The sequence below is a fragment of the Ostrea edulis genome, chromosome 3, assembly GCF_947568905.1.
Source record: "Ostrea edulis chromosome 3, xbOstEdul1.1, whole genome shotgun sequence".
Classification (NCBI taxonomy): domain Eukaryota; kingdom Metazoa; phylum Mollusca; class Bivalvia; order Ostreida; family Ostreidae; genus Ostrea; species Ostrea edulis.
The window spans coordinates 53,904,765-53,928,331 of NC_079166.1; the positions used below are offsets into that span (position 1 = coordinate 53,904,765).

The 23,567-nt window shown below is 35.1% G+C and overlaps 1 protein-coding gene and 1 long non-coding RNA gene across 7 annotated transcripts in view; one reads left to right on the top strand and one right to left on the bottom strand.

The window, feature by feature from the left end:
• LOC125675678 (uncharacterized) overlaps positions 1–23,567 on the top strand; it is a 38,749-nt gene that overhangs the window by 8,877 nt on the left and 6,305 nt on the right. For 3 of the 6 annotated variants that reach the window (XM_048913458.2, XM_048913463.2, XM_048913462.2), the window contains 5 exons: positions 7,428–7,579; positions 10,876–12,047; positions 15,589–15,841; positions 16,250–16,512; positions 22,271–23,089. In XM_048913458.2, the coding sequence (XP_048769415.2) occupies positions 10,901–12,047; positions 15,589–15,841; positions 16,250–16,512; positions 22,271–23,089 (2,482 nt within the window). In that variant the 5' untranslated portion in view covers positions 7,428–7,579; positions 10,876–10,900. Of the gene's footprint in view, positions 1–4,184; positions 4,963–5,799; positions 6,163–7,427; positions 7,580–10,875; positions 12,048–15,588; positions 15,842–16,249; positions 16,513–22,270; positions 23,090–23,567 lie in introns of those variants that run through there. The other 3 variants (XM_048913460.2, XM_056158141.1, XM_048913461.2) reach the window with 3 other exon arrangements.
• Positions 2,244–4,108, bottom strand: LOC125675684 (uncharacterized). Its single transcript, XR_007370606.2, has 4 exons — positions 3,969–4,108; positions 3,090–3,246; positions 2,814–2,924; positions 2,244–2,623 (listed from the first exon to the last, which is right to left on the bottom strand). It is a non-coding gene; the product is annotated as an uncharacterized LOC125675684 (long non-coding RNA).

Sequence of the window (23,567 nt, forward strand, 5' to 3'; positions counted from 1 at the left end):
ACATGTACATATACTTTATTATGATATCAGTGGTGCATCTATCAAAATTATGTAATTACATGTATATTTATTGAATAAACATTGTAGACAAGAGTTTTTCTTATTTTAGATGAACCAAAATACATGTATGTATAGACACAGTGTCCAGCTTTACAAAAATCATTCAATTACATGCATTTACTAAAACAATGGATTTTACTTCTTTTTTAATAATGCAGATTTGAAAACCTTCAGAATGAGAACAAAAGGCTTTATGTTTGATTGTATATTGTTTAACATTCCTCTCGAGAATATTTCATTCTGATGGAGACGTTCCAAAGGGCTTTATATTCATATGAATATAAAAGGCTTTATATTTATATAAATATGTAGAAAAGTTATATTGCATATATGGTATTCATTACTTTTAACTTTAAAAATTCAATGTGGCAGGTATGTGCAGATTTAAGGTATATATATACATGCAATTAAAGGACACATCTCGTGTTTTCAAAGTATACAGATATATGCATTTTGTCTTCCTTATGCTTATAGAAATTAATTGTAATAGTTCGTTCGCTGAAGTATTGCGATAATTAGCCACAATACGGACTTAAATCTAAGCCCCGATTTCAAAAAGCCTAGTTAATTAGATAGGTAGTCACGTGGTACAGTGACGTCATATGCGACCTTCGTCGATCAACTTGTTGTAAAAGTAGTGTTAGATATTTTTAAAAACTCGGGTTTTAGGGCCCTAATTTATTTACCATGGATAACATTTATTTCGATGTTGACAAATTTCCCGAGTCTTACATCTTTTAGCCACCAGTGCATACAAATAGCGACCCAAATGTAGCGAGAAAAGCGAGTATGAAATCTGCATAAATTTGCGAGTAAATAATGTTTACATGGGATCACTGTCTAAACACAATTTGGTAATGCCATTTCTGTAAACAACTGTAATTAACGTTGTTGCTTTTCTAAACTAAACAGTGCAATAATTATTAAATTTATTTTTGGAGAAGTTAGATAGGCCTAAATTATGATACGATTATGTATCATTGACAACTAGGCCTACTGTCACGGGTGCATTTCGAAAAGAAAGAAAAAATAATAATAATAATGATCAAACTTATTGTGAAAATCACAATACTTTTAAATTATTTTATTAAAGCAAGTTTATTAGGCCTAATCATTATTTTTTGTTATCAACACGTTGTTACTTAGGAAGTGGGAGCGCGGCGTGCTGTTGTTGTAAACACGTACACGTTCCTTAAAAAAAAATGAAAGCATTATAATTCAATTCAAAGTCAGGAAATATTATATTTTATTATTTATAATTGAAAGTTCAAATATCTTTTATCTTTAAATTTTTTAAAACTACCAGTTGGTAGACACTGCTAGCAAAGTTCTGCCTATATGTTGTTACAAGGTGAAGGTCAGTTGGTGCGAGTGTGTATTGAATTCGAGAGCAGAACGGAAAGTATATGCCGTAGACCTATATGTAACAGTGCGTAGCTTCGATAGAACAATTTTCTCGCAGTTGATCTACGTCTTTGTCCAAGGGCTTGTTTGAAAAAGTACAGGGACAAATTCTACTAGGTTTTTTTAAGGCAAAGTCGTTGTGCCGACAAAAAATATACACGTCTTGTCCCTCATACCTTCCTTCGAAAATTGAAAAAAAACAAGTCCAAATCCTCTCTAATGACAGCAAGTACACCCTTAAACGGCACAAAACACCCTAATGCAGCGTTATTTACAAGCTGTTAATGTGATAATTGTTTGTTTGTCAATTAAATCTAATCTGTTTATGAAATGGCTATCAACTGTTTTCAAATCTTCTCGCTCGAGGTCGCATATGACGTCACAGATAATGGCGCGTAAAATATCGAAGAAAATATGCATATCGCAAGATTTGAATTTTATCGCTTTCAAACTCGAAAACTACGCAAACTGTTTCATTTAAAACACATGTAAAGTAGTTTTAGGCATGAAATGAATTAATTTTGCTGAAAAAATTAAAAAGTTTAAAAACATGCGATGTGTCCTTTAATCTAATAAGTTTGTAGGATTTATCTGCAATCTCCTTCAAAAGGGGAACCTGCAAATTCACATGATCCACACAAATCTGAAATATTTTGTCAGATCAATATCTTGACTATGATAAAATATGGCTAAGGAATTAAAAAAAAAAAATTATTCTCTCATTTTCCCATCCAACATGGATTCTGCATCTGGAAATTTTATAGCAAAGTTGTGCATCCTCTTTTGAGAAGTAGGATTTATTTGTAAGAAAGAATGGGATATTAAGTGTCATGTCATTTGGAAGTTTGTCAAATATACAAAATCCTTTGTCCGCCAGGAATATATCACCAACTTGCAACTTCTCTAAAATGCCACAATGGTTCACAATTGCCAAATTAGATTTGTATCCAGCATACAGATTGGAAATAAGCTGCATTAGGTGTAATACACATTAAGGTCTTTTCTTTGTGGCGACTCTTGTCATTACTGCAAGCGAAAAACTGGCTATTCATATCAATTTGGTCATATTTGGTCACTTCTGTTGCATCCATTGCAATCTTCAATTCTTCTGACTTTTATATTTCAGTTGAATGGACACTCCCAACAGTGTTCATGATCCCTTCAAACAAAATTTCAAGAATATATGAAAAATATCCACAGAAAATGGTGTATACAGCAACATTTATACCCCCCTAAAATTACTAGGTAATTGAATACTGTGAAATCTGCGCTGACCTGTGAAATTGATAACTAGTCAGTGTATAGAAAGTGCATTGTTCATTTTTCCTTAACGAACCGCTAAAACATACCTTTCCAGGGTCTTTCAATTATGATGTTCCCAATTGTCAAGGATGGTTTCCTTTAATTAAGCAGGTATATTTCTCACTGCAAGTTTACAACATCATAGTCTTCAAGGGAAGCTGTAAGAACAAAAGCAATACCATTATAGTATTTGGTGTGCATATTAATTTAGATAACACTGAAATGAGAATGAAGAAAATACAGAAAAACCACCTGACACTAAACTTAACAACCGTTGTAACTTCCTGGTTTGATGTACTAGAATACTTGTATCTACACTGTACCTTTTTAAATGTTGAGGGTTTGGTGCTGTATACTCGTGATCATGTAGATGCACTTCATTGTTGTCTGGTACAGATATATTGGTAGCAGTATCAACTTCGGTTCCTACATGTACGTTTGAAGCAGATGCTTCTGCTTCAGCAGGTTTCGTAACTGTGTCTATGAAAAAAAGTAATATACCATAAGTTGCTGTTTTTATTGACTTAAAGTGGCTCACTTATACACAACAAAGTTGTAGTTTCTGAAATAAGCACAGAATATGAGTGTTACAATCATTCTTTTCAAGGCCATGCGTCACTTTTACATAATTATACAATAAAGATATATGCCCGTTCTCTTGAAACACAATACAAAATTTAATCATGCAGGAGCCTATATAAAGGCAAGTAGTATCAAGAGTGTCCTGTCAACCCTTTCCCCTTTTCCTAGCAAGGTTATTTTTCTATATTGATGCAAGGTGAAGATAACGAACAGTGATCAATCTCATAACTCCTACAAGCAATACAAAATAGATAGTTGGGCAAACACGGACCCCTGGACACACCACAGGTGGGATCAGGTGCCTAGGAGGAGTAAGCATCCCAATAAATAAGTGTTCCTTGCCCTCTTCAGACAGAAGGGAATTATGTAGTAAAAGATGTTAATAAATGTTGAAATCGATAACGAAGAAAAACTTACCCCCCCCCCCCTTTTTATGAAATTGTAGTACATGTAATTTTTTGCTCTTATTATTTTATTTTTATCAGTTCGTCTGTCAAAATCTTTTGTAGGCCTACCCACTCTGAAATATCTAAACAACACATCCAGTATATTCTGTCAGTTTATACACACGTGTGTTAATTTGACATGATTATTCGTTGAATTGTGATAATATTACGTACCTACATCTTTATATCCACCGCTTCCTTACTGTAGCATCGACTAGGAACCTAAATAAACTACATGGCAGGGTTTTTCCAGTCTCATGTATGCAGCCGATCGCTTAACAATACACCAAATTACATATTGGCGCCGATTCTCTGTTACGACTTTATATATTCCACATGTTGTTGTACCCGGAAGTAGTAAAACCGAAAGTGAAACCAAACGAGACTTACAGACCCTATAGCTCTAATTGACTGACAATTGTAAAACTGTCTGCACTTTCACTTTTCACAGACCTTTTAACCTCTCTGCAGGGTATCTGGAGAACATCGATAAAAACTTTAATGGCAAGTCACATGTACCACAGTTGCCCAGATTTCCTAATATGGTAGAGAGCCTGGAAGTTCGCCTTTCCGTGACCTTTTAATCCCCGAATTATAGAAAACCAATTAAAACTTATTCTCCATGTCATATGTATCACAGATCTATCAGATTCCCTAATATGGCAGTTAGGTAACGTAATGAGAAAAAATAAATTCCCTTATATGGTTTTGTCACCTGCTTTATAAAATATCTATATCTGGTATTTTTACGTGTGTTTATTGTTGGGGGGATTTGATCTTTCTATTTTAGTGTACTGTAAATCACTTGATCGATCTTAATTATGGTGTTTTATTTTGACAATTTTACAGATGGAAGATCTTATGTCATACAGTCATTTAATTTAATTTCATTTCATTGTGTTTTAATGTTGCATTCCTCTTCTTACCCTTGTAAAGCGCCTTAGAGTAATTTGTTTTATTTAAGGCGCTAGATAGATTTTATTATTATTATCAATACATGTATTTACAAACTGCCTTCACGCACATGACCAGTACCCTTTACACCTGCAATCAAAGAGGAAAGATGACTAGCGGAGATGTAATGGACATGGAGATGTAATGGACGTTGATATATTTAAACCGGAGCAAGAAATGATGGGAAAAAAACAGTCATCGCTGGATTGAAAGTGTACGAAAATACAAACGGCCGTCCTCGGAAATGTTAATTTAATTTAAACGATATTTTATTATGTATAATCAAAAAAGGATTGGACAACAGGCGTTGCCTATATAAGTCCTCTCCATACAAATACATAGTCAAGGTCATACAGATATAGTTATCATATGATATGATAATGAAGCAATATAATAGGATATACATTGATATGTTTAACAGTTTCCATTTCTATGATAATTTACAGCTTGATGTATGACTGACAAATAATATAATTTAGGTATGGATATAGAAATTGTTGAAGTATATTTCAATTTTGTAGGACCCCAAAACAAAATTCGTTAAATAGGAACCACCAGAAAAGTTGTTAAAGTTAAGGAAAACCAGCAGAAAAACCAGCAACTGGGCTGGTCATTTCTCTCACAATAGCACATATTACTTCCAAAATCAAAATGCATTTTAAGATTCTAAACAAGGAATGTAATGTTGTATTTACATGAATTAATACCTTGTAAAAATCAAGACTTTGATTAATCCTGATTGAGATAAATCAGTGCATACCTGAATTGATTAATGTTGCAGTTCTGCTTTGGTTAACAGGTGCATGTGTTAAGTTGTAAAATTGATTTTATCCCTTTTAAATCTTAATACAATATTAAAATTTTAGAATGAAATTCTACGTCTGATGCAAGTCTGCTTGTGGTTTATCAAGGCCCCACCCATTAGTTATGGTGTAGATAACTAGAATAGAAAAAATGTGAACTGTGGTAAATGGGGTAAAAGGAAGGTAAATTATGAATTTCATCACTTTTGCTTTTTAGGTTATTTGGTTGTATATTGTTTCCTTTCAAGAATTTTTCACGCATATGGAGACGTTCCCGCTGACGGTAAAGGGCTGCAAAATTTAGGCCTATGCTCGGCGCTTACGGCCTTTGAGCAGGGAGTTTTCTTTATCGTGCCACACCTTCTGTTACACGGGACCTCGGGTTTTGCGGTCTTATCCGAAAGTCACCTTTTACGACAAGCAAGGGGTACAAAAGAAACTATTCTAATCCAGATCTGGGGGGGATTGGGTGCTGAGGACCTATTTTAACCCGGATACTGAGAAGTGGTACTGAGGACCTATCCTAACCTGGGTCCCGGGAGATATTGGGGACCTATTCTAACTCGGATCCTCACGTGACTTACTCTTTAGGAGCTACATGCATAGAAACGGTAAAAATTGTCAAAATTTGACTATTTTTCGAAATTATTTTCCTCTGGTTCCGCACATCTGAAAGGAAAAATGTATGCATAGTTATGAAGAGCAGGCAGCGTTCCATCAAAGTTGAAAATTTCATGACCAACCCTGGGAGTGTCAGTCGCTAGAGTAGGCCCAAATTTGGCATATATTGTCAATGTCTAATGTTCGAATATCTTTTTCTCTAGTTACGCACATCTGAATAGAAAACTGATAGCATATAAGTTATGCAGAATAGAAAGTCCTCTATTAATATTGTAAATTCCATGATCCCTTGGGCAGGACCGACACGGACAAGCAGTGGTAATGTCTGTGTTGTTAAAAATTCTTTTTTCTGTAATTCCGCACATCTGAAATGGAAACTTAATTAAAAGTTATGCAATTTAAAGTTTCTCAGAGCAGGGAATTGTAAATTCAACGGCCCCTGTGGTATGAATTAGGTTTCTAGGGCGGGACCAACATAGTCATATAGTGTTAATGTCTGTAATGTTTTAAATTCTTTTTCCTTTCATTTGTTGACACAAAATAAAAACTTCACTTTCAGAAATTTTTAAAAAAAATATTGGCTCCCGGGACAGATGTTCAGACTCCAGGGCGGGGCTAAATAGTATTTTTGTACAGTACATTAATTACTTAATGTTTTGAAATTTTCCTATATCTTCTAATATTGAACGTAGACTGAATGCATATCTGAAAAGACCATTACACTGTTTGCCAAAATTTTACATTTTGACCCCGGGGTCTACATATAAGTTTATGCCTTAAAGCGGGGTCAAAATAGTAATGCTTTACAATTCTGTAATACTGTTATAGAATTTTTTATGCTTCCCATTTTGAATGACAAGCGACTTCACTGTTAGATAGAGGATAAATATGTCCAAAAAATATATCCCTATGCCTCAGAGGCAGGAGGCCAGGGTCAAATTGTGGAGGAGGATTTTAAATGATCAATGATTGAAATTCTCTTTTCTTTCTGAACGCATAATTAGAGGAAACGTATACTATAGTAGTTGTCTATAATGTTTAGATTCCATACCTCATAAGGTTAGGGCCAGTTGGGGTTACCGGTAAAGTGAGTGATGGTTGACATTCCGTTTTCTTTTGCTGAAATCTGATTCACACGAAATGCATATTCAGAGAAATTACGACTCTGTCTACAGAAATTTCAGATTTCGTATCCCGTAGAAAGACGATCTGACCTGGAGGGTCTAAATTATTTCATTGCTTATTATCTTTTTAGGTAACGTAAGTGAGATATGAATATACTCAGTATATCGGATAAACTCTCCTTAGTGAAGCAAGACGTCATGCCTTGATGCGAAATCATTGAAGGATCAGACAATTGAAACCAGCATCTTCGGTAGCAATATCAGGACTCCACACTGTTCTTCAGTAAGTGAGATGTACATATGGGCCAGTGCCAGTTTGGCTGGTTGATCAGGTGGTCCAACCAAAGTGTTCAGATCAGTCATTCAGTTTTTACAATGGTCTAGCGGTTAACGGTGTATGTCTGGATGTCAAGGTGTCAGTAAAACATAAAACAGTGGAAAGTTTGTGGTCGCTGGTTTTCGGGGGAGCAGTAAAGCTTAGTAGTTATGAACACAGGGTCGGTCCACGCTGGTGTGGTACTGGGGCAGGTGTTAGTCAACGGGATGGTTGATGGCTAGGGATAATGTTGGTCGCCATTCTGATAGAACTATTCAGGGTAACTTTGTATTTTCATGGCATTAACATTATCATAGGTGACTAAGTATGGTTTGTCATGAGTGATTAACCTTCCACAAGTTGCAGGTCTGAAGGATGTGAGTTAGTGCATTGTCCGGTGGAGCACCATGCATGTCAAATGTTGTTGCACTTCACCTGCACCTGGTGAGGTTGATATTGGAGTAAATTTTTTTTTTCATTGAGACGTAAAATAATATAAAGTCAAATATACATTAACATTATTTTCCACGTGTTTAGGCCATTTCTACGAAAGCCCAGAAAGATCATTCGAGATTCGAAATTCAAAATACGAGATTCGAAATTCAGAATACGAGATTTGAATTTCGAAATTCAAAATCCAAATTAACCAATCAAAATGTAGGTCACAATAGATTAAAGGGTAGAGAATACATGCACATAGACTTAAAATATGACAGAAAGCTTCTAATATGTTTACCAAACGAAACATTTCTTTTAAAACTATAAATGTTATGATGTATGCTCAGCATGCAGACAGGCCCGTAGCTGTGGGTGTTTAGGTCAAGTACTTATCTATTATATACAAACAATAGAGGAATTTCGAACCATGAATATATATTTCTCTCCGCGATCTATGTTCTTTTTACAATTTTTTTAGGGTCCAGGAAGCTTAACTACATGTGTCATTACGACAGAAAAATAATATATCCACGTTTTAAAAATTATCTTGCATCCCTCTGATTCATATTATGGGCAAAACGTTGACATTATAAATCATGTCATTATATGCAAAGTCAGGTTCATAGAAAGCGGGGAGGGGGTGGAACCAGTACGAATACACCTCAAATAGTACACTTTAACTGAAGTGGAATCGAAGGTTATATGAATAAAATTAACTGATGACACCCCGTAGCAATGGATTCTGATTTTCAATTAATCTATAGGTTTACCCGCATACCATTTTTTTCCTGCTTGAATGATCATATTTTTATCTTTTATTTTACATGAATATAACTGTACATATTTGAGTTAACAATGGTACAGGCGCATGGGTTCAGCCCCACCCACCCCAACCCTCGCCACCATCAACCGATTAGTCTACTGGAGTTGATTTAATTATTTTTGCTCAAAATTTCTCTGATGCATGTCACAATGTCTTTCCTACCCCAAAAGGCCAAAATAAAGTTCTCAAAATAAACCTTTGTATTTAATACCAAGTGAGGGTACACATTTATGAAAAGGGCTTATTTTGATTTATTTTGGACTTTTTTGGGTATGTATTCATTAAAGAGATGTTCAACAAACATATTTATAACTCAACTCATGTAGCTTATTGGGGGGGGGGGGGGGGGGGTGAACCCAAGCACCTGTGAACTACATGTATGAAGGAAAAATTATAATGTACACTACTACATATGTAATTCCGGTATTGATTATCGAGTGTTTAACCAGACCCGTAGCCGGCCGGCAATTTCAAAAAGAGGGGAGGTGAGGGGAAAACTAACTATCGACACTACTACCAACACCCACCACCCCACCACCCCCACCCCCCTTTTTCTGAATTTTTTTTTTTTGGCGATAATTTCTCTGAAATGTGTGGATTCCTTGTCTATCAGATCCCAATTTCGATTGAAATAATCGTTTCACGCTTTTTGTAAGCTTTAGAGGATTGGCCTAGCCTTCTATTGGTATAACAAATTGTATTCTTTTATACTGGTAGAAGGCCAATCTCTAAAGCTTACAAAAAGCGTGAAACGATTATATATAAATCGAAATAGGGATGGGATCGACAAGGAATCCACACATTTCGAAGAATTTATCGCCGCAGAAAAAATCAGAAGGGGGGTGTTGGTAGTAGTGTCCATACTTCAGATACCTGTACAAATATCTTCCTCACCCGTTCATTTTTTATATGCGCCAGGGTGTAAATAATAGAGGAAATTCGAACTATGAATAATTAGTTCTCCACCATCTATGTTGTCTCTTTTTATACTTGTTTATGTTTCATGCGTCATTAGTCATTACCACAGAACACTAATTTATCCACGTTTAAAAAAAAAAAAATAGCTTGTCCCATTGATTCATATTTTTATGTTCTATGTTCAAGTATGTATATAATCTCAGGAACCGGTAATTTTGTCCGTAATAGTAATAGTAGGGTTCTATACTATATCACCCCCTAAAAAATATTAGGAGGTGATATGGTATAGACCCCTACTATTATTATATTACATACAAAATTACCAGTTCCTGTGGTACATGTCACAGGCACTTGTTTCTGTAAAACACTTACGACTTCTGTATACTAACATGTGTTATTATTAGTATACAGAGGTCGTAAGTGTTTTACAGAAACAAGTGCATAAGATAAAACGTGGATAGATTAGTATTCTGCCGTTATCACGCACGTAGTTAAACTCCCTGGAGCCTAAAAAATGTAAAAAGTAACAACATAAATCCGAGATAAATATATATTCATGGTTCGAATTTCCTCTATTGTTTATATATGGATAACTGAAAAAAATCAAACTAGAATCAATTGTTGGAGGGATATCATCGGTTGATAGGCTTCATATACGATTTCACTTTAAGGTATACCATGATGTGTATTCGTCATTATTTGACCTGGTTATCACATACAGTGCAGAATTAATATGTGGGAGCTGGAACAAGTTTTCTGTCCGCCTCCCTTCCCGCTTTCTACGGGCCTGTCTGCATGCTAAGCATACACCAAACCATTTATAGTTTTAGAAGAAATGTTTCGTTGTTTGGTAAACACATTAGAAGAATAAGCTTTCTGTCATATTTTAAGTTTACATGTATATGCATGTACCCTCTAACCTTTAATCTATTGTGACCTACATTTTGATTGGTTAATTTGGATTTTGAATTTCGAAATTCGAATCTCGTATTTTGAATTTCGAATCTCGTATTTTGAATTTCGAATCTCGAATGAGCCTTCTGGACTTTCGTACATTTCAACGAAAATATGTTTTTACTTTCAGGCATCTTTCTTTGCCATAGGGAAAAATGAGTAACCCAGGTGATCAGCTACAGCGTCTGAAAAGGCAGTTCGGTTTAATGTCTCACAGACATGACAAAGATGAACTTTACACAGTGGTAGGGAGTCTAACTCCAATACAGAAGACGGCGACTCATAGTCGACAATTTGTGTCACAATTTGAAGAAACGCACTTGTTCTATTTCAGTCTCTTTAAGCCAGTCCATCATAGACCAGTAGATTCTTGGATTGCAAGAGTCAAAATAGATATAAACAATATCAAACAAAGTGGAATTGCTCCAACAATACGAGAACTTTATGCAGTTAGCGAAATCACAGGCAGAAGTATCCTCCTGGTGTATGAAAATGGAGATAAGGCACTTAAAGCACTGCAAATTGAGCCTGTAATACAAGAGAATGACAAAAATGAACTGCTTATACTGCTTTTTACTTACTGTGGGGAAGAGCCATGTTTCATGCGAATAAAAGGCTGCATAACAGATCTACGAGACTTTGATGTCGAAATAGTGAATGCAAATCATATTAAATGTCTTGACAAAAGGTTCCGGAACAGTTTTAAAGACCTTCAAACTTCCTTCCTGTTAAAAGAAAAATTAATGCAAGAATCAATCGGGGCAGGAACAAATATATTTTCGCTTTGCGGCCAATTGATTTATGGGGACAAAGAAATTGCAGTAGGTATCAAAGAGCTTGTGACTATGCACGTTACTGCAGATGATTTCCGGGAAGTTTACAAACAGTTTGTTGATGTTGAAGCATATACTCCGAAGGATGAATACAGTGCTGTGACTGCTATATCAAACGAAAAGAAAAAAGAACAGAAATTTGCTAGCTTAGCCGAAAAAGCTTTCAAGAAACATTTGACTACTTGGGAATCTTTAACGCATGAAGATTTGATTGCCATCGCAAGCGTTTACAACATAGAGGTCTATGTATTGACAAACAAAGACAAAGGGGAAAAGCTATTTCTGCCAATATCTGGGAACTATATGTTTGTTTTTGAGTCTCCTTTTGTTTTCCAGCAAATTTCAAAGGTATTGTTTAAAGGCAGACTACAGGACCGGGAATGTCCATGCCTGAGAGATAGACCAAAACTTCTTGGAAACTTTCCGATTATGGATGATGATATTGACCTACATAGACTACGAAAACTGGGTAAAAGATTATATTACCATACCGGGTTGTTTTTCTTTTAGAAGATTTTTCATTCCATATATATATATATATATATATATATATATATATATATATATATAAAGCACTAAATAATCACAACTAGGTTCTGAAAATTTTCGCCCCAGCCCACAACGACTTCCCTAAGTTTGTGCTTTATATATATATATATATATATATATATATATATAGAGTACGATTTGTGGCCATGGGAATTCCAACACACTCTTCGAAAACCTGATCATCAAAAACTACGTATATATTGTCAATGAGGAACTGCGACATCTTTTCGATGTGAACTTTAGAATAATTGTGCGTAGAATCAGTATGATGTTTAACAAAGTGTCTTGTTTAGTGTAAATTTAAGATTATTCATATCATGATCCCTGGGATGAGGGCGGGACCTAAAAGAGGGTTTAAGATCTCACATTTGAATGTATAGGGAATGAATGTATAGGAAATTTGTTTTCTTAGAAATTTTTTCAAGAATCACATTGTTGTAGTTTTCTAAATCAATAGATATCCTCGTGTAAATAATGTACATTTAGATTTGTTCACACCATGACCCCTTAGCTCAGAGTAATGCTATAAAATGGGCTTGAAGTTTACATAGAAATATGTTAGAATGTTTTTTAAACGTTCTTTAGAACTATAAAGGTACAATAATTTACAAACCAAGCCCCAATATTTGTTCCTCACGAAAATATTAACAGTTGCGAAGGAGAAACTTTAAACGCACTGGTACCGTCGCGGTGGTCTAAAGGTTAGAGCGTTCGCCTCGCATGCGGGAAGGCCGGTGTTAAAATCCGACCGCGACTGACTTTAAGTCGTTAAAACAGGTAGTGACAGTTCCATCACCAAACGTTCGGCATGAGGTGTGAATGTCACGGGTCCTCGGAAATGACCTTCAAAACGGATGCCCCGTGTAACAGTAGGTGTGGTACGCTAAAGAACCCTCACTGCTCAATGGTCGTAAGCGCCGAGCAAAGGCCAAAAATTGAAGCCCTTCATCGGTCTTCATGACGTTTCCATGTGAGTAAAAATTCTTGAGAGACGTTGAGAGATACAATCAATCAATTAAACGTACTGTACGACTACATATACCATACGTGGTGTACATAAATAGTAGATTTTAAAAATTAAGAACTCTTAGTAAATTTGAAATCACAAAATTTTCTCAAATCAACAACATAAAAACGTAGGACTTATCAACACTTTACAGACCATTCCTCACTTAAAAAAAATAAAGCCTAGACTTTTTGACATCATAGACACTTGCTTCTGCAACAAAAATAGAAAAAGGAAACATTCCTATCTAGTGATCAGTCATCCAAAAAATAACTTTGCTCAACACCACTCTGATTCCATGCACAAGTACTCTGAATTGTTTTGTTTTCATTGATTGTTTTGCTGTTTTCCGCCACACTCAACACTTTTTCAGTTATCTGGTGGCGCCCAATTTTTTTTATTGGTGGAAGAGAGAACCCAGATACAATTTACCTGGGAAGAGACCACCGACCCTCCGAAAGTAAACTGGGAAACTATCTCATCTCACTTACCTAAAGAACACAACTCTGATTCCACGTACAAGTACTCTGAAGATGAAATGAAAAATATGCCGAAGTTCCTCATTGACAATATCTTCGTAGTCTTTGGTGATCAACTTTTCCAACAGCTTGTTGGAATTCCCATGGGAACAAATTGTGCTCTTTTGTTTGCTAACCTGTTTCTATATTCTTATGAAGCAGAATTTTTTGAAAAACTTCTACGTGAGGAGAAGAAAAATCTCTTGCTGTGGCCTTCAATTCGACATTTAGATATATCGACGACGCTTTATCTATTAACAATAATAATTTCCATTCATATGTCGATTCGATATATCCCTGTGAACTCGAAATGAAGGACACCAGAGTCGTCCACTTCTGCTTCATACTTAGATATTTTATTGAAAGTAGATATTAACGGCAAATTAACAACTCAACTTTATGACAAACGGGATGATTTCAGCCTCTTCATCGTCAACTTCCCGTATTTATGTACAGTATGTAGCAACATTCCATTATCACCTGCATACGGTGTTTATATTTCTCAACTGATTCGATACACAAGAGCTTGTTCTGCGTTTGGTCAGTTTTTAAATCGAGGCAGGCTACTCACAAACACGTTGATGGTGCAGGGGTTTCAACAGTCTCGTTTAAAGTCATCTTTTCGCAAATTCTATGGTCGTTATAATGATCTAGCTTGCCAATACAACTTATCATTGGGTCAAATGATGTCTGACTTGTTTCATACCTATTTTTGGGCCCTTCTTGGCACACTGATTTTGACTAAGGATAACTCCGTTTACCTGATCAAGGGGCCCACGGCAGGTGTGACCGGTCGACATAGATGCTTACTCCTCCTAGGCACCTGATCCCACCTCCGGTATATCCAGGGGTCCGTGGTTGCCCAACTCTATTTTGTATTGCATATAGGAGTTGTGAAATTGATCACTGTCCGTTATCTTCACCTTTATTATGTCAAATTGCATCTTTATTTTCATAGATTTGAGTTTGTTTATAAAATGACTCATTAAGCCAGGTTGGGTCATCAATAGGTGTTAAACCACAAAATAATACACAGATAACTTCTCAAAACAGCAGGAGTACAGTGTGATAGTTTATGTGCAAGCAAATAGAATGCTGGTTGAATTTGTCACATAATGACCCTAATATTCTGAGTGGGTGGATAACGGGATTTTAAAGATACATGTATATACAAAAGTCCTTGTTTATTGAAGCTCTGCATTTCTCTAAACCATGATCCCCGTCGCCAGGATGAGGGCCACAAGAGAGTTTAAGGTTTCACATAGTAGTATATTGGAAAAAGTTTTTAAAATGTTATGTACAATTTGTCAAGGTACCGTATAACGGTTTTTTGTTGTTTTTGTTTTGCTATAATCCATTTTTCGCTTTCTTTGCGGGTATTTTTGAATTGCAAACAATAAAATTCGCATAAAATTACATCGGCTGAGTACCATATCTTACAAGATATGAATAACTCGGTGAGTAGAAACTCACAACCTCGAATATAGTACTAATTATCTTAAACAGTGGCCAGGCGCTAAAACTATGTATATGCACCTGCTAATTTGTAGAGTGATTACACACATAATGTCTGCACCGTATAAAATTGAAACCCGCCAATTAATTTGTAACTCTAAATTTCGACTTGGAGAATCGCAAACAAAGAACTACTGGATTAAAAAAAATAATAGTGTTTTGGGGGTATTTTTGCAAAATTTCTGATGCGCAAAAAAAAAACATTATACAGTAACAAGCAATAAGAAAATTATGTTAACAGGAGAGCGATATGGGCCATGTTAGATATATAGGAGAAACGTATTGAGTAATACAGTGAAGGGAAAAGCTACTGCGTATTTCTGAGGTCATATCAGCTTTGATGTACATTAAAACATGATACTTGGACTTTTTTTCAATCTACTATTTTAATTTTCAAATTGAAGATAATATTTACTTTATAGATTTGAAATCCTGCTGTCCATCCAAACGACACAAACGTCATCAACATTTTCAACATTTAAATAGTGGTTACACTGAAAAAGATGAAACGGGTGCTGACTCATACATTCATCCACCGAATGACATCGAAAAGATAATAGAAATATTGGATGAGGAAAGGAAAATGTTAGATGCTATAGATGGAGGAGGGAGCACGCTTGAAAACTGCATGAGTAAAGAGATATTTGGAAAAGAAAATGTAGATTTGCCCATAAGGTCAGATGTAGCTGCTGTTTCTTATATGGCTTAATGTTTGGTCAAACATATCTATATTATTGTTCAATAAAAGGTATCATGGAAAACGTAATACATGTACATGATATTTTTACGATAGAGGTTATCATCATTATTTATTTATTTTGCTATCTGTATGACAGGTTAACATAATAGAAATTATGAATAAACATTAACTGTTTTCATCCCTCCATGTATTCCTATTGTGGTTTTCCTTATTTTTCGTATTTTCATTTTTTCATAATCACAATACAACATCATGTTAATTGATTTTGAATATGCCATATTGTCACAGGTCTCCAAGAGTATCTCAGATTTTCACATGAGTACATTGTATTTCATATGTATACAGATTGTCTTGTTACCTATAACTGGAGATTTGTGTTACAGCCTTCCACAAGATGATCTGGACAAAGCTTTTGAAATGATTGCTGACTGGACAGGAGTTCCTGTATATGTGTTTAAGTATTCCAAGAGCGAGTATCGTTGGAGCTTATTTCAACCCAGCAAACACAATAGTGCAAGAAGTTCCAAATGCAGATATTACATAACCATTCTCTACAACTCACAAAGTGGATGTTTTGATAGAATTGTTTCAAAAAGTGGTTGCAATTGTCTCCAGGTCCCACCTTATGTTGCACCGATGTCAAAAGGTTAGGTAGTTCCGTTTTTGTTTTTTAGAAATCTTTTTCCACGTATACAGATCAGGGAAAAGATCATGAGCGATCCTTTCATAAATCTTTAAAGTTTAGAATAGCCCAATTGTTACTGTCGTCATACCAAGAAAGTATCACTTACAACCCCCTCTTTATGTAATCGGATAATGAGAAAAACATGTTAAGTGCTTGTCTCAGATAAAACCATGCAAAACAGTCCAGAAGCACATGTTACCAATCCTTGTGATATTTTACATGGAGAATCACCTATGGGTTCTATCTCCATTTACAAAATATTTCAGTGAAATATCCATGCATGTTCTTTTTATACAGCGCCACCTATTCCAGGCATATTGGTCTCAATTATCAAGCCAAAATACAGCTTTTTCAGCTATTTTCGATACCCGAAATATAGATAACTGAGATAGGCAGTCCAATTCTGGACAGACTTAAAAAAGTACCTCCTCTATGCTATAAATCAAACTAAAAATGAGGTGAAGATATTTTATCATACGAGTACCGATGCCTTAATTATGGGTACCCCCCAAAAAATAGCTGATTCTGCATTTTTTCCTTATGTTCAGAGCCATCAGTCTTCCAAGGTAGGCCAAGTTTGAGGGTTTTGTGTTCATTTAGTAAAAGCTCTGTCATATATGGTCAACTCATAAAAATATTGAGCTCGGCAAATAATATTGTCCATTTCGACAAGGGATGCGAAGAGACTACCATTAGGAAATCTGACAAAGTCGATCAAATCCACCACACAATGAATTTCACATACCATACCAACAATTATATCAATACCAAAGAAAAAAACATTCTAATTTTAAGAAAATTTTGATAAATACTAATTTTGAAATTGGTAATTCAAAGTATCTTATACAAATCATAGTAATTATACACCAAAACTGTATCAATATGCACAATTTCAAAATAATCCACATGTTTGACCACATAAATCTGATCTCCTGATCGTTAAGTATATTTATGTTACTCCAACTCCTTTAACCAAGTGTCCTAAAATTGAATAGGGGTTATGTACTAAGATACATCAGCCTGCTTTAGGAAACCTATACAGAAAAGTCTTTTCTAATACCATGTCTGTCTATGAACCAACTGAGAGATAGACCAATATGTGCAAAGCAATACACCAATCTTCTTTCAAGGAGAGTTAAGGTGGCTCACTACAACTTAAAGAGTTTTTTCAAATCAGCACAAAAATGATTTCATCATGAAGGATATGATACATCAGAAGTATATATGTCAAAAAGGCAGACAATATGTCATTTTGGATAAAAATAACATGATTTTAAAAATTGATATCATTAACTATGAAAAACAGCTTATGGCGGATTTGAACTCAGGATCTAAGGTTCACCAGCCCAATGCTTTATTCACTGAACCACAATGATAGACATGCAACCAAATCAATCGATAAAAACAATTTCACAAAACATTCAAATTGCTAACTTGTGATATGAGCCTTGGTGTAGTGAGCTACCTTTAATATCTTGTAGATGAAACAATCTACAAAGATTTTTTTAACAATGTACATAAGATTTCAAAATCCATAACAATCAAAGCTGTCTAAATGTTTGAGGGATCTTGTAGAATTACTGAAGTAGAAATAGATACAGTATAGTAATATATAAATTTAACCTCATCCCGGAACATTATTTCATGAGATTGACTTTTGTGCAAGATTTAACATGTGTAACATAATAAAAACATCATTTGCATGAAATGTATTTGACCTTACATGTGAATGCGACCTTAAACATGACTTTCATTCACTGGGTTTCTATCGATCTATTTGTAAAAAAGAAGTGACTTTGAATATGACCTTTACTTTAATTAAATTTTATTTATCTTGATTAAGCTTCAGTCCTTCACTACAAGTTTTATGTTTTGAAGGTAAAAAATAAAACAATGATATCAAATAAAAAAAAAACAATTTTCATTTACTAAGTTTTAACAACCTTCAACCTATCTATATGGAGCATTTTGAGATAAAAATTCAGTTCTTTACAAAATCCTTGCATTATGTTTAATGACAATGGAGCCTAAAATGAAAATTACTGTGTTTCCACTGTTTTAAAATTATACCTCCTACCCTAGAATTTAAAATAAAATATCTATTGTTAAAGAGATTTTTCAATAAACATTGTTTTGAAGTTCCCACTTGTACTAATTTCAAAGTAATTAATATCAAGCATATTTAAAAGTACCATTAACTGTAAAAACTGAGCCCCTCAAATCAAATATGTTAATGTACCTGTAACTTTAAAATTATAGATTGTGATTAGATTGTCTCTTAGTGTTCTTTTGAAAATAAAAGTTTGAGAAAAAAATTATAATGTATATTCTACCAGCCTACTTCAGTTTTGACTTAGATGTTAACAGAAACACAAAAATTTACATTTTTAGTCTGATTCATAAAATTAAATACATGCAATGTGCATATAATAGACAGATATAATGTAACCCCATCATGTATTATACCATAATCTATAACAATTGTAGAGTTAAGAAATATTGATGTACACAGCATTATACATGTACATCGTTGACAAGGTCTCTTCTGATACTGAACATTGCTATCAGATCCATAACTATACTTCAGATAATGTTCATCTATGTGCAGATTTTCCATCGCTTCTAACGTGACACCTTGGACACTCATTCACAGTTTCTTTGTTTTGTTTCTTTTAAAATATATTCGCATATTGTTGAAAGGTGCGAGAAAAGTAGAAGTAAGATAATGGTCAAATGAGTATTAAAAAGGTTAGCTTAGATACATGACGAGTGAAATTAAAATGATAGATTGTGGAAAAACAATATAGTAGAATTAGACAAATACGTCATGGTGTTAACCATCGACTGCCAGGAGTCGAGTGAGAAGACGACCGTGGTTTACTGCGGGCCTACACTATAAATGACGAACTTGATTATATATATTCAAAGCCATCATTAGTATTTGATTATTCAACAATATGAATTACGGTATTTACATATATTTAATCACGATTTCGATAAATAACAACTGTACAATAATTTTCGATATACGGAATCTGTTAATTCGTATCCCTGTGAGCTCGAAATAAAGGACACCACAGAGTCGTCCACTTCTGCTTCATACTTAGATATTTTATTGAAAGTAGACATTAACGGCAAACTGACAACTCAACTGTATGACAAACGGGATTATTTCAGCTTCTCCATCGTCAACTTCCCACATTTATGTAGCAATATTCCATTATCACCTGCATATGGTGTTTATATATCTCAACTGATTCGATATGCAAGAGCTTGTTCTGGGTATAGTCAGTTTATAAATCGAGGTAAGCTACTGACAAACAAGTTGGTGGTACAGGGATTTCAACAGTCTCGACTGAAGTCAGCATTTCGCAAATTCTATGGTCGTTATAACGATCTAGGTCGTCAATACAACCTCGCATTGGGTCAAATGCTGTCTGACGTGTTTCATACCGATTGTTAAGCCGTTCTTGGCATACTGATTTTGACTGCGGATAACTCCGTTTACCTGATCAGGATATGGGGCTCACGGCGGGTATGACGGTCAACAGGGGATGCTTACTCCTCCTAGGCACCTGATCCCACCTCTGGTGTGTCCAGGGGTCCGTGTTTGCCCAGCTATCTATTTTGTATTGCTTGTAGGAGTTGTGAGATTGATCACTGTTCGTTATCTTCACCTTTCATTTACTCTCGAATTGAAAACACAATTTGCTTTTATTTCAAGCAATGAGTTTGTAGTATTATTCAATTTTCTCTTCGTTTTACATTTGATTTTATTTGATTTGTTTTTCTATATTCATAAGTTACTTTCATTAAAAACGAAATAATTCCCATATTGTTGCAGCCGAATTTGATGCTTGTGTCAATAGGTTTTCTTGTTGCATTTTGTATTGTGGCCTGCAATTCAATACAGTGTTTCTCTGAGATGTACAACCATGGAAGGAAGAATGCATTTTCCCTCTTTGTTCAGTGCATTTTAGAAAAGGAATGGTTCAGAGAGAACTTACTATCGAATTGTGTGAATGAGAAGCAACCATCTCACAAAGTACAGGTGTTTTATGCATTCGATTCAAAATGTTATGTGTTTTCCTTGAGATACTTGCGCTCATGTTAAATTGTACCTGCAGAAATGTAGCTCTCTGCAGAAATGGATGGACCAGAGCGCTACAGATCCACCCCCTTAAAAATCTTTCAAATGATATTTCAACTTTTCTGTACAAAATTTAGATCTGACGACTCTACTTTTAGCCCACCTGAGCTGAAAGCTCAAGTGAGCTTTTCTGATCGCCTGTTGTCCGTCGTTTGTCCGTCTGTCTGTAAACGTTTTACATTTTCGACTTCTTCTCCAGAACCACTAGGCCAATTATAACCAAACTTGGCCAAAATCATTCTTGGGTGAAGGGCTATTAAGTTTGTTCAAATGAAGGGCCATGCTCCCTTCAAAGGTGAAATAATCACAAAAATGCAAAAATAGGGTGGGGTCATTTGAAAATGTTCTTCTCAAGAACCACTGGGCCAGAAGAGCTGAAATTTACATGAAAGCTTTATGACATTGTGCAGATTCAAGTTTGTTAAAATCATGACCCCCAGGAGTAAGATGGGCGACAATAGGGGATCAAAGTTTTATATACAAATACATAGGGAAAATCTTTAAAAAATCTTCTTAAAACCTACTCGGCCAGGAAAGTGGAAATTTACATGAAAGTTTCCTAACATAGCGCAAATTCAAGTTTGGTAAAATCATGGCCCCCAGGGTTAAGATGAGGCGACAATATGGGATCAAATTTTTACATAAAAATCTGTAGGGAAAATCTTGAAAAATCTTCTCAAGAACAACTGAGCCATAAAAGCTGAGATTTACACGAAAACTTTCTGACATAGTGCAGATGTAAGTTTATTAAACTCATGACCCCTGGGGTTGGATGGGGCCATAATAGGGGATCAAAGTTTTACATAACTAATAAATAGAAAAAAGCTTTAAAATTTTTCTCCTTAAGAACCATTGGGCCAAAGAAGTTTACATTTGCACGAAAACTTCCTGGCATAGTGCAGATTCAAATTTGTAAAAACCGTGGTTCCCGGGGGTAAGATGAGGCCACAGTAGGGATCAAACTTTTACGTACAAATATATACTGCCAATTAGGGAAAATCATTAAAAATCTTCTTCTGAAAAATCACTGTGACAGAAAAGTTTACATTTACATGAAAGCTTCCTGACATAATGCAGATTCAAGTTTCTAAAAACCATGACCCCCGGGAGTAGGTTGGGGTCACAATAGGGATCAAAGTTTTACATGCGAATATATGAGGGAAATCTTTAAACATGAGCCAAGGTGACTCAGGTGAGCGATGTGGTCTATGGGCCTCTTGTTTAAATAGCCGAATAAAATGTTATTTAAAAATCCCTAACTTCATTTCTTCCTACAAGTGTCAAGATATATTTTTAAACATCCATTAAAGACCAACTAGAAATGAAAACAAACGTTCAACTTATATTTTTGCTGTTTTACGTAGATATGTTGGGTTTCCAGTCAATTAGAATTGCAGCATTCTACATATTTCATATAAAGTGTCATGGGATCCCTTCTTTATTAACATATCAACCTATGATGGAGATATGTTTTGATATTTTATCACGATCTGATACTTGTAGATCTTACAATTCTTATGGACGTTATATTATCTGAAGGTAAAAATAATGTTTTTTGTTTATACTTAGGTGAAGGAAATGCAGTCAGAGTGTTATACTCAAAAAAGCATTGGCCACTAGTGACATTTTTCCCAGAAAAACCCAAAGAAGAATTGTTTAGTGATGATGACCGGCATGAAGTAAAAGTTATTCCAATGTTTTCTGAAATGCTTCTCATCACAGAGCGAAAAGATATGGAACAGCGTTTGTTAGATAGAATGAGCGATTATACTCATTCTCTTTATCGTTGCATCAGCAAGGAAATATTTGGCAATGAACATTCATACTTAATGATAATGTCGGAAACTGTAGCAGAGATCAGGGAAAATCCAGACATATACGGCTCGTTGTTAATGCAGGAGAAGGAAAACACAGATTCGGATTGTTTGAGGAATTTCAGGTACCGTAGTCACCGAACTTTTGACTTTTTAAAATTCAATACAACAATAGTCAAAGAAAGTGCCAATTTTTTTGCCGATCGGATTGAAGACGGATTGAATTTGGGGGACTTGGAGATTTTTGCTATAGCAACTCGTTTTCAAGTTCCGATTTATGTCCTCTGTGTTCATATACATGAGGAGAAAATGGAAACGGAATGGAAATTGTTTACACAATTAGTAAGGAAAAAACAGCCCCCAGATTTCAAAACCAGACGGCAATATTTAGCTGGGGAAAACGCTATCCACAAATGCTTACTTGATTCAACAAGCGGATCCAAATACTATGTTGCTCTTTATAAAACATTTTCTGGGCAGTTTTACAGAGTTGCACCGAGAAGTAATGAATGCAATTGTCAGATGGACCCGCCTGAGAATCTTACAAATGAAGACAAACATCATAACGAACCAGGTTAGTATTTCTAGGTATCAAAATAGCATATGATACATTTCATGAAAAAGTGAAGAAAACAAACAGTGATCAATCACATAAATCTCGTAAAGAATTACGACAAATACGGATCCCCTAACAGACCCGAGTTGGGATCACATGCCCAGGAGGAGTGAGCATCCACTGTTTACCGGGATCATCCGCCGTGAGTCCTCTATCTTGATCAGGTAAACAAAGTAATCTGTCGTCAAAATCAGTAGTTAAAGCCTTACATATGCCAGAAGTGGTGTAAATCAAATGTGGATTCTCAAAAAATCTAAGACCTTTTAGTAAACTTGAAATCGCAAAGCTTTTCTCAAATCAACATCAAAACGTGTGACTTTTCAACATTTTACACGACCATTCCTCACGATGAATTAAAGACTAAACTTTTTGACATCATAGACAGTTGCTTCTTTAACAAAAATGGAAAACGGAAGTATTTATATCTAGTGATCAG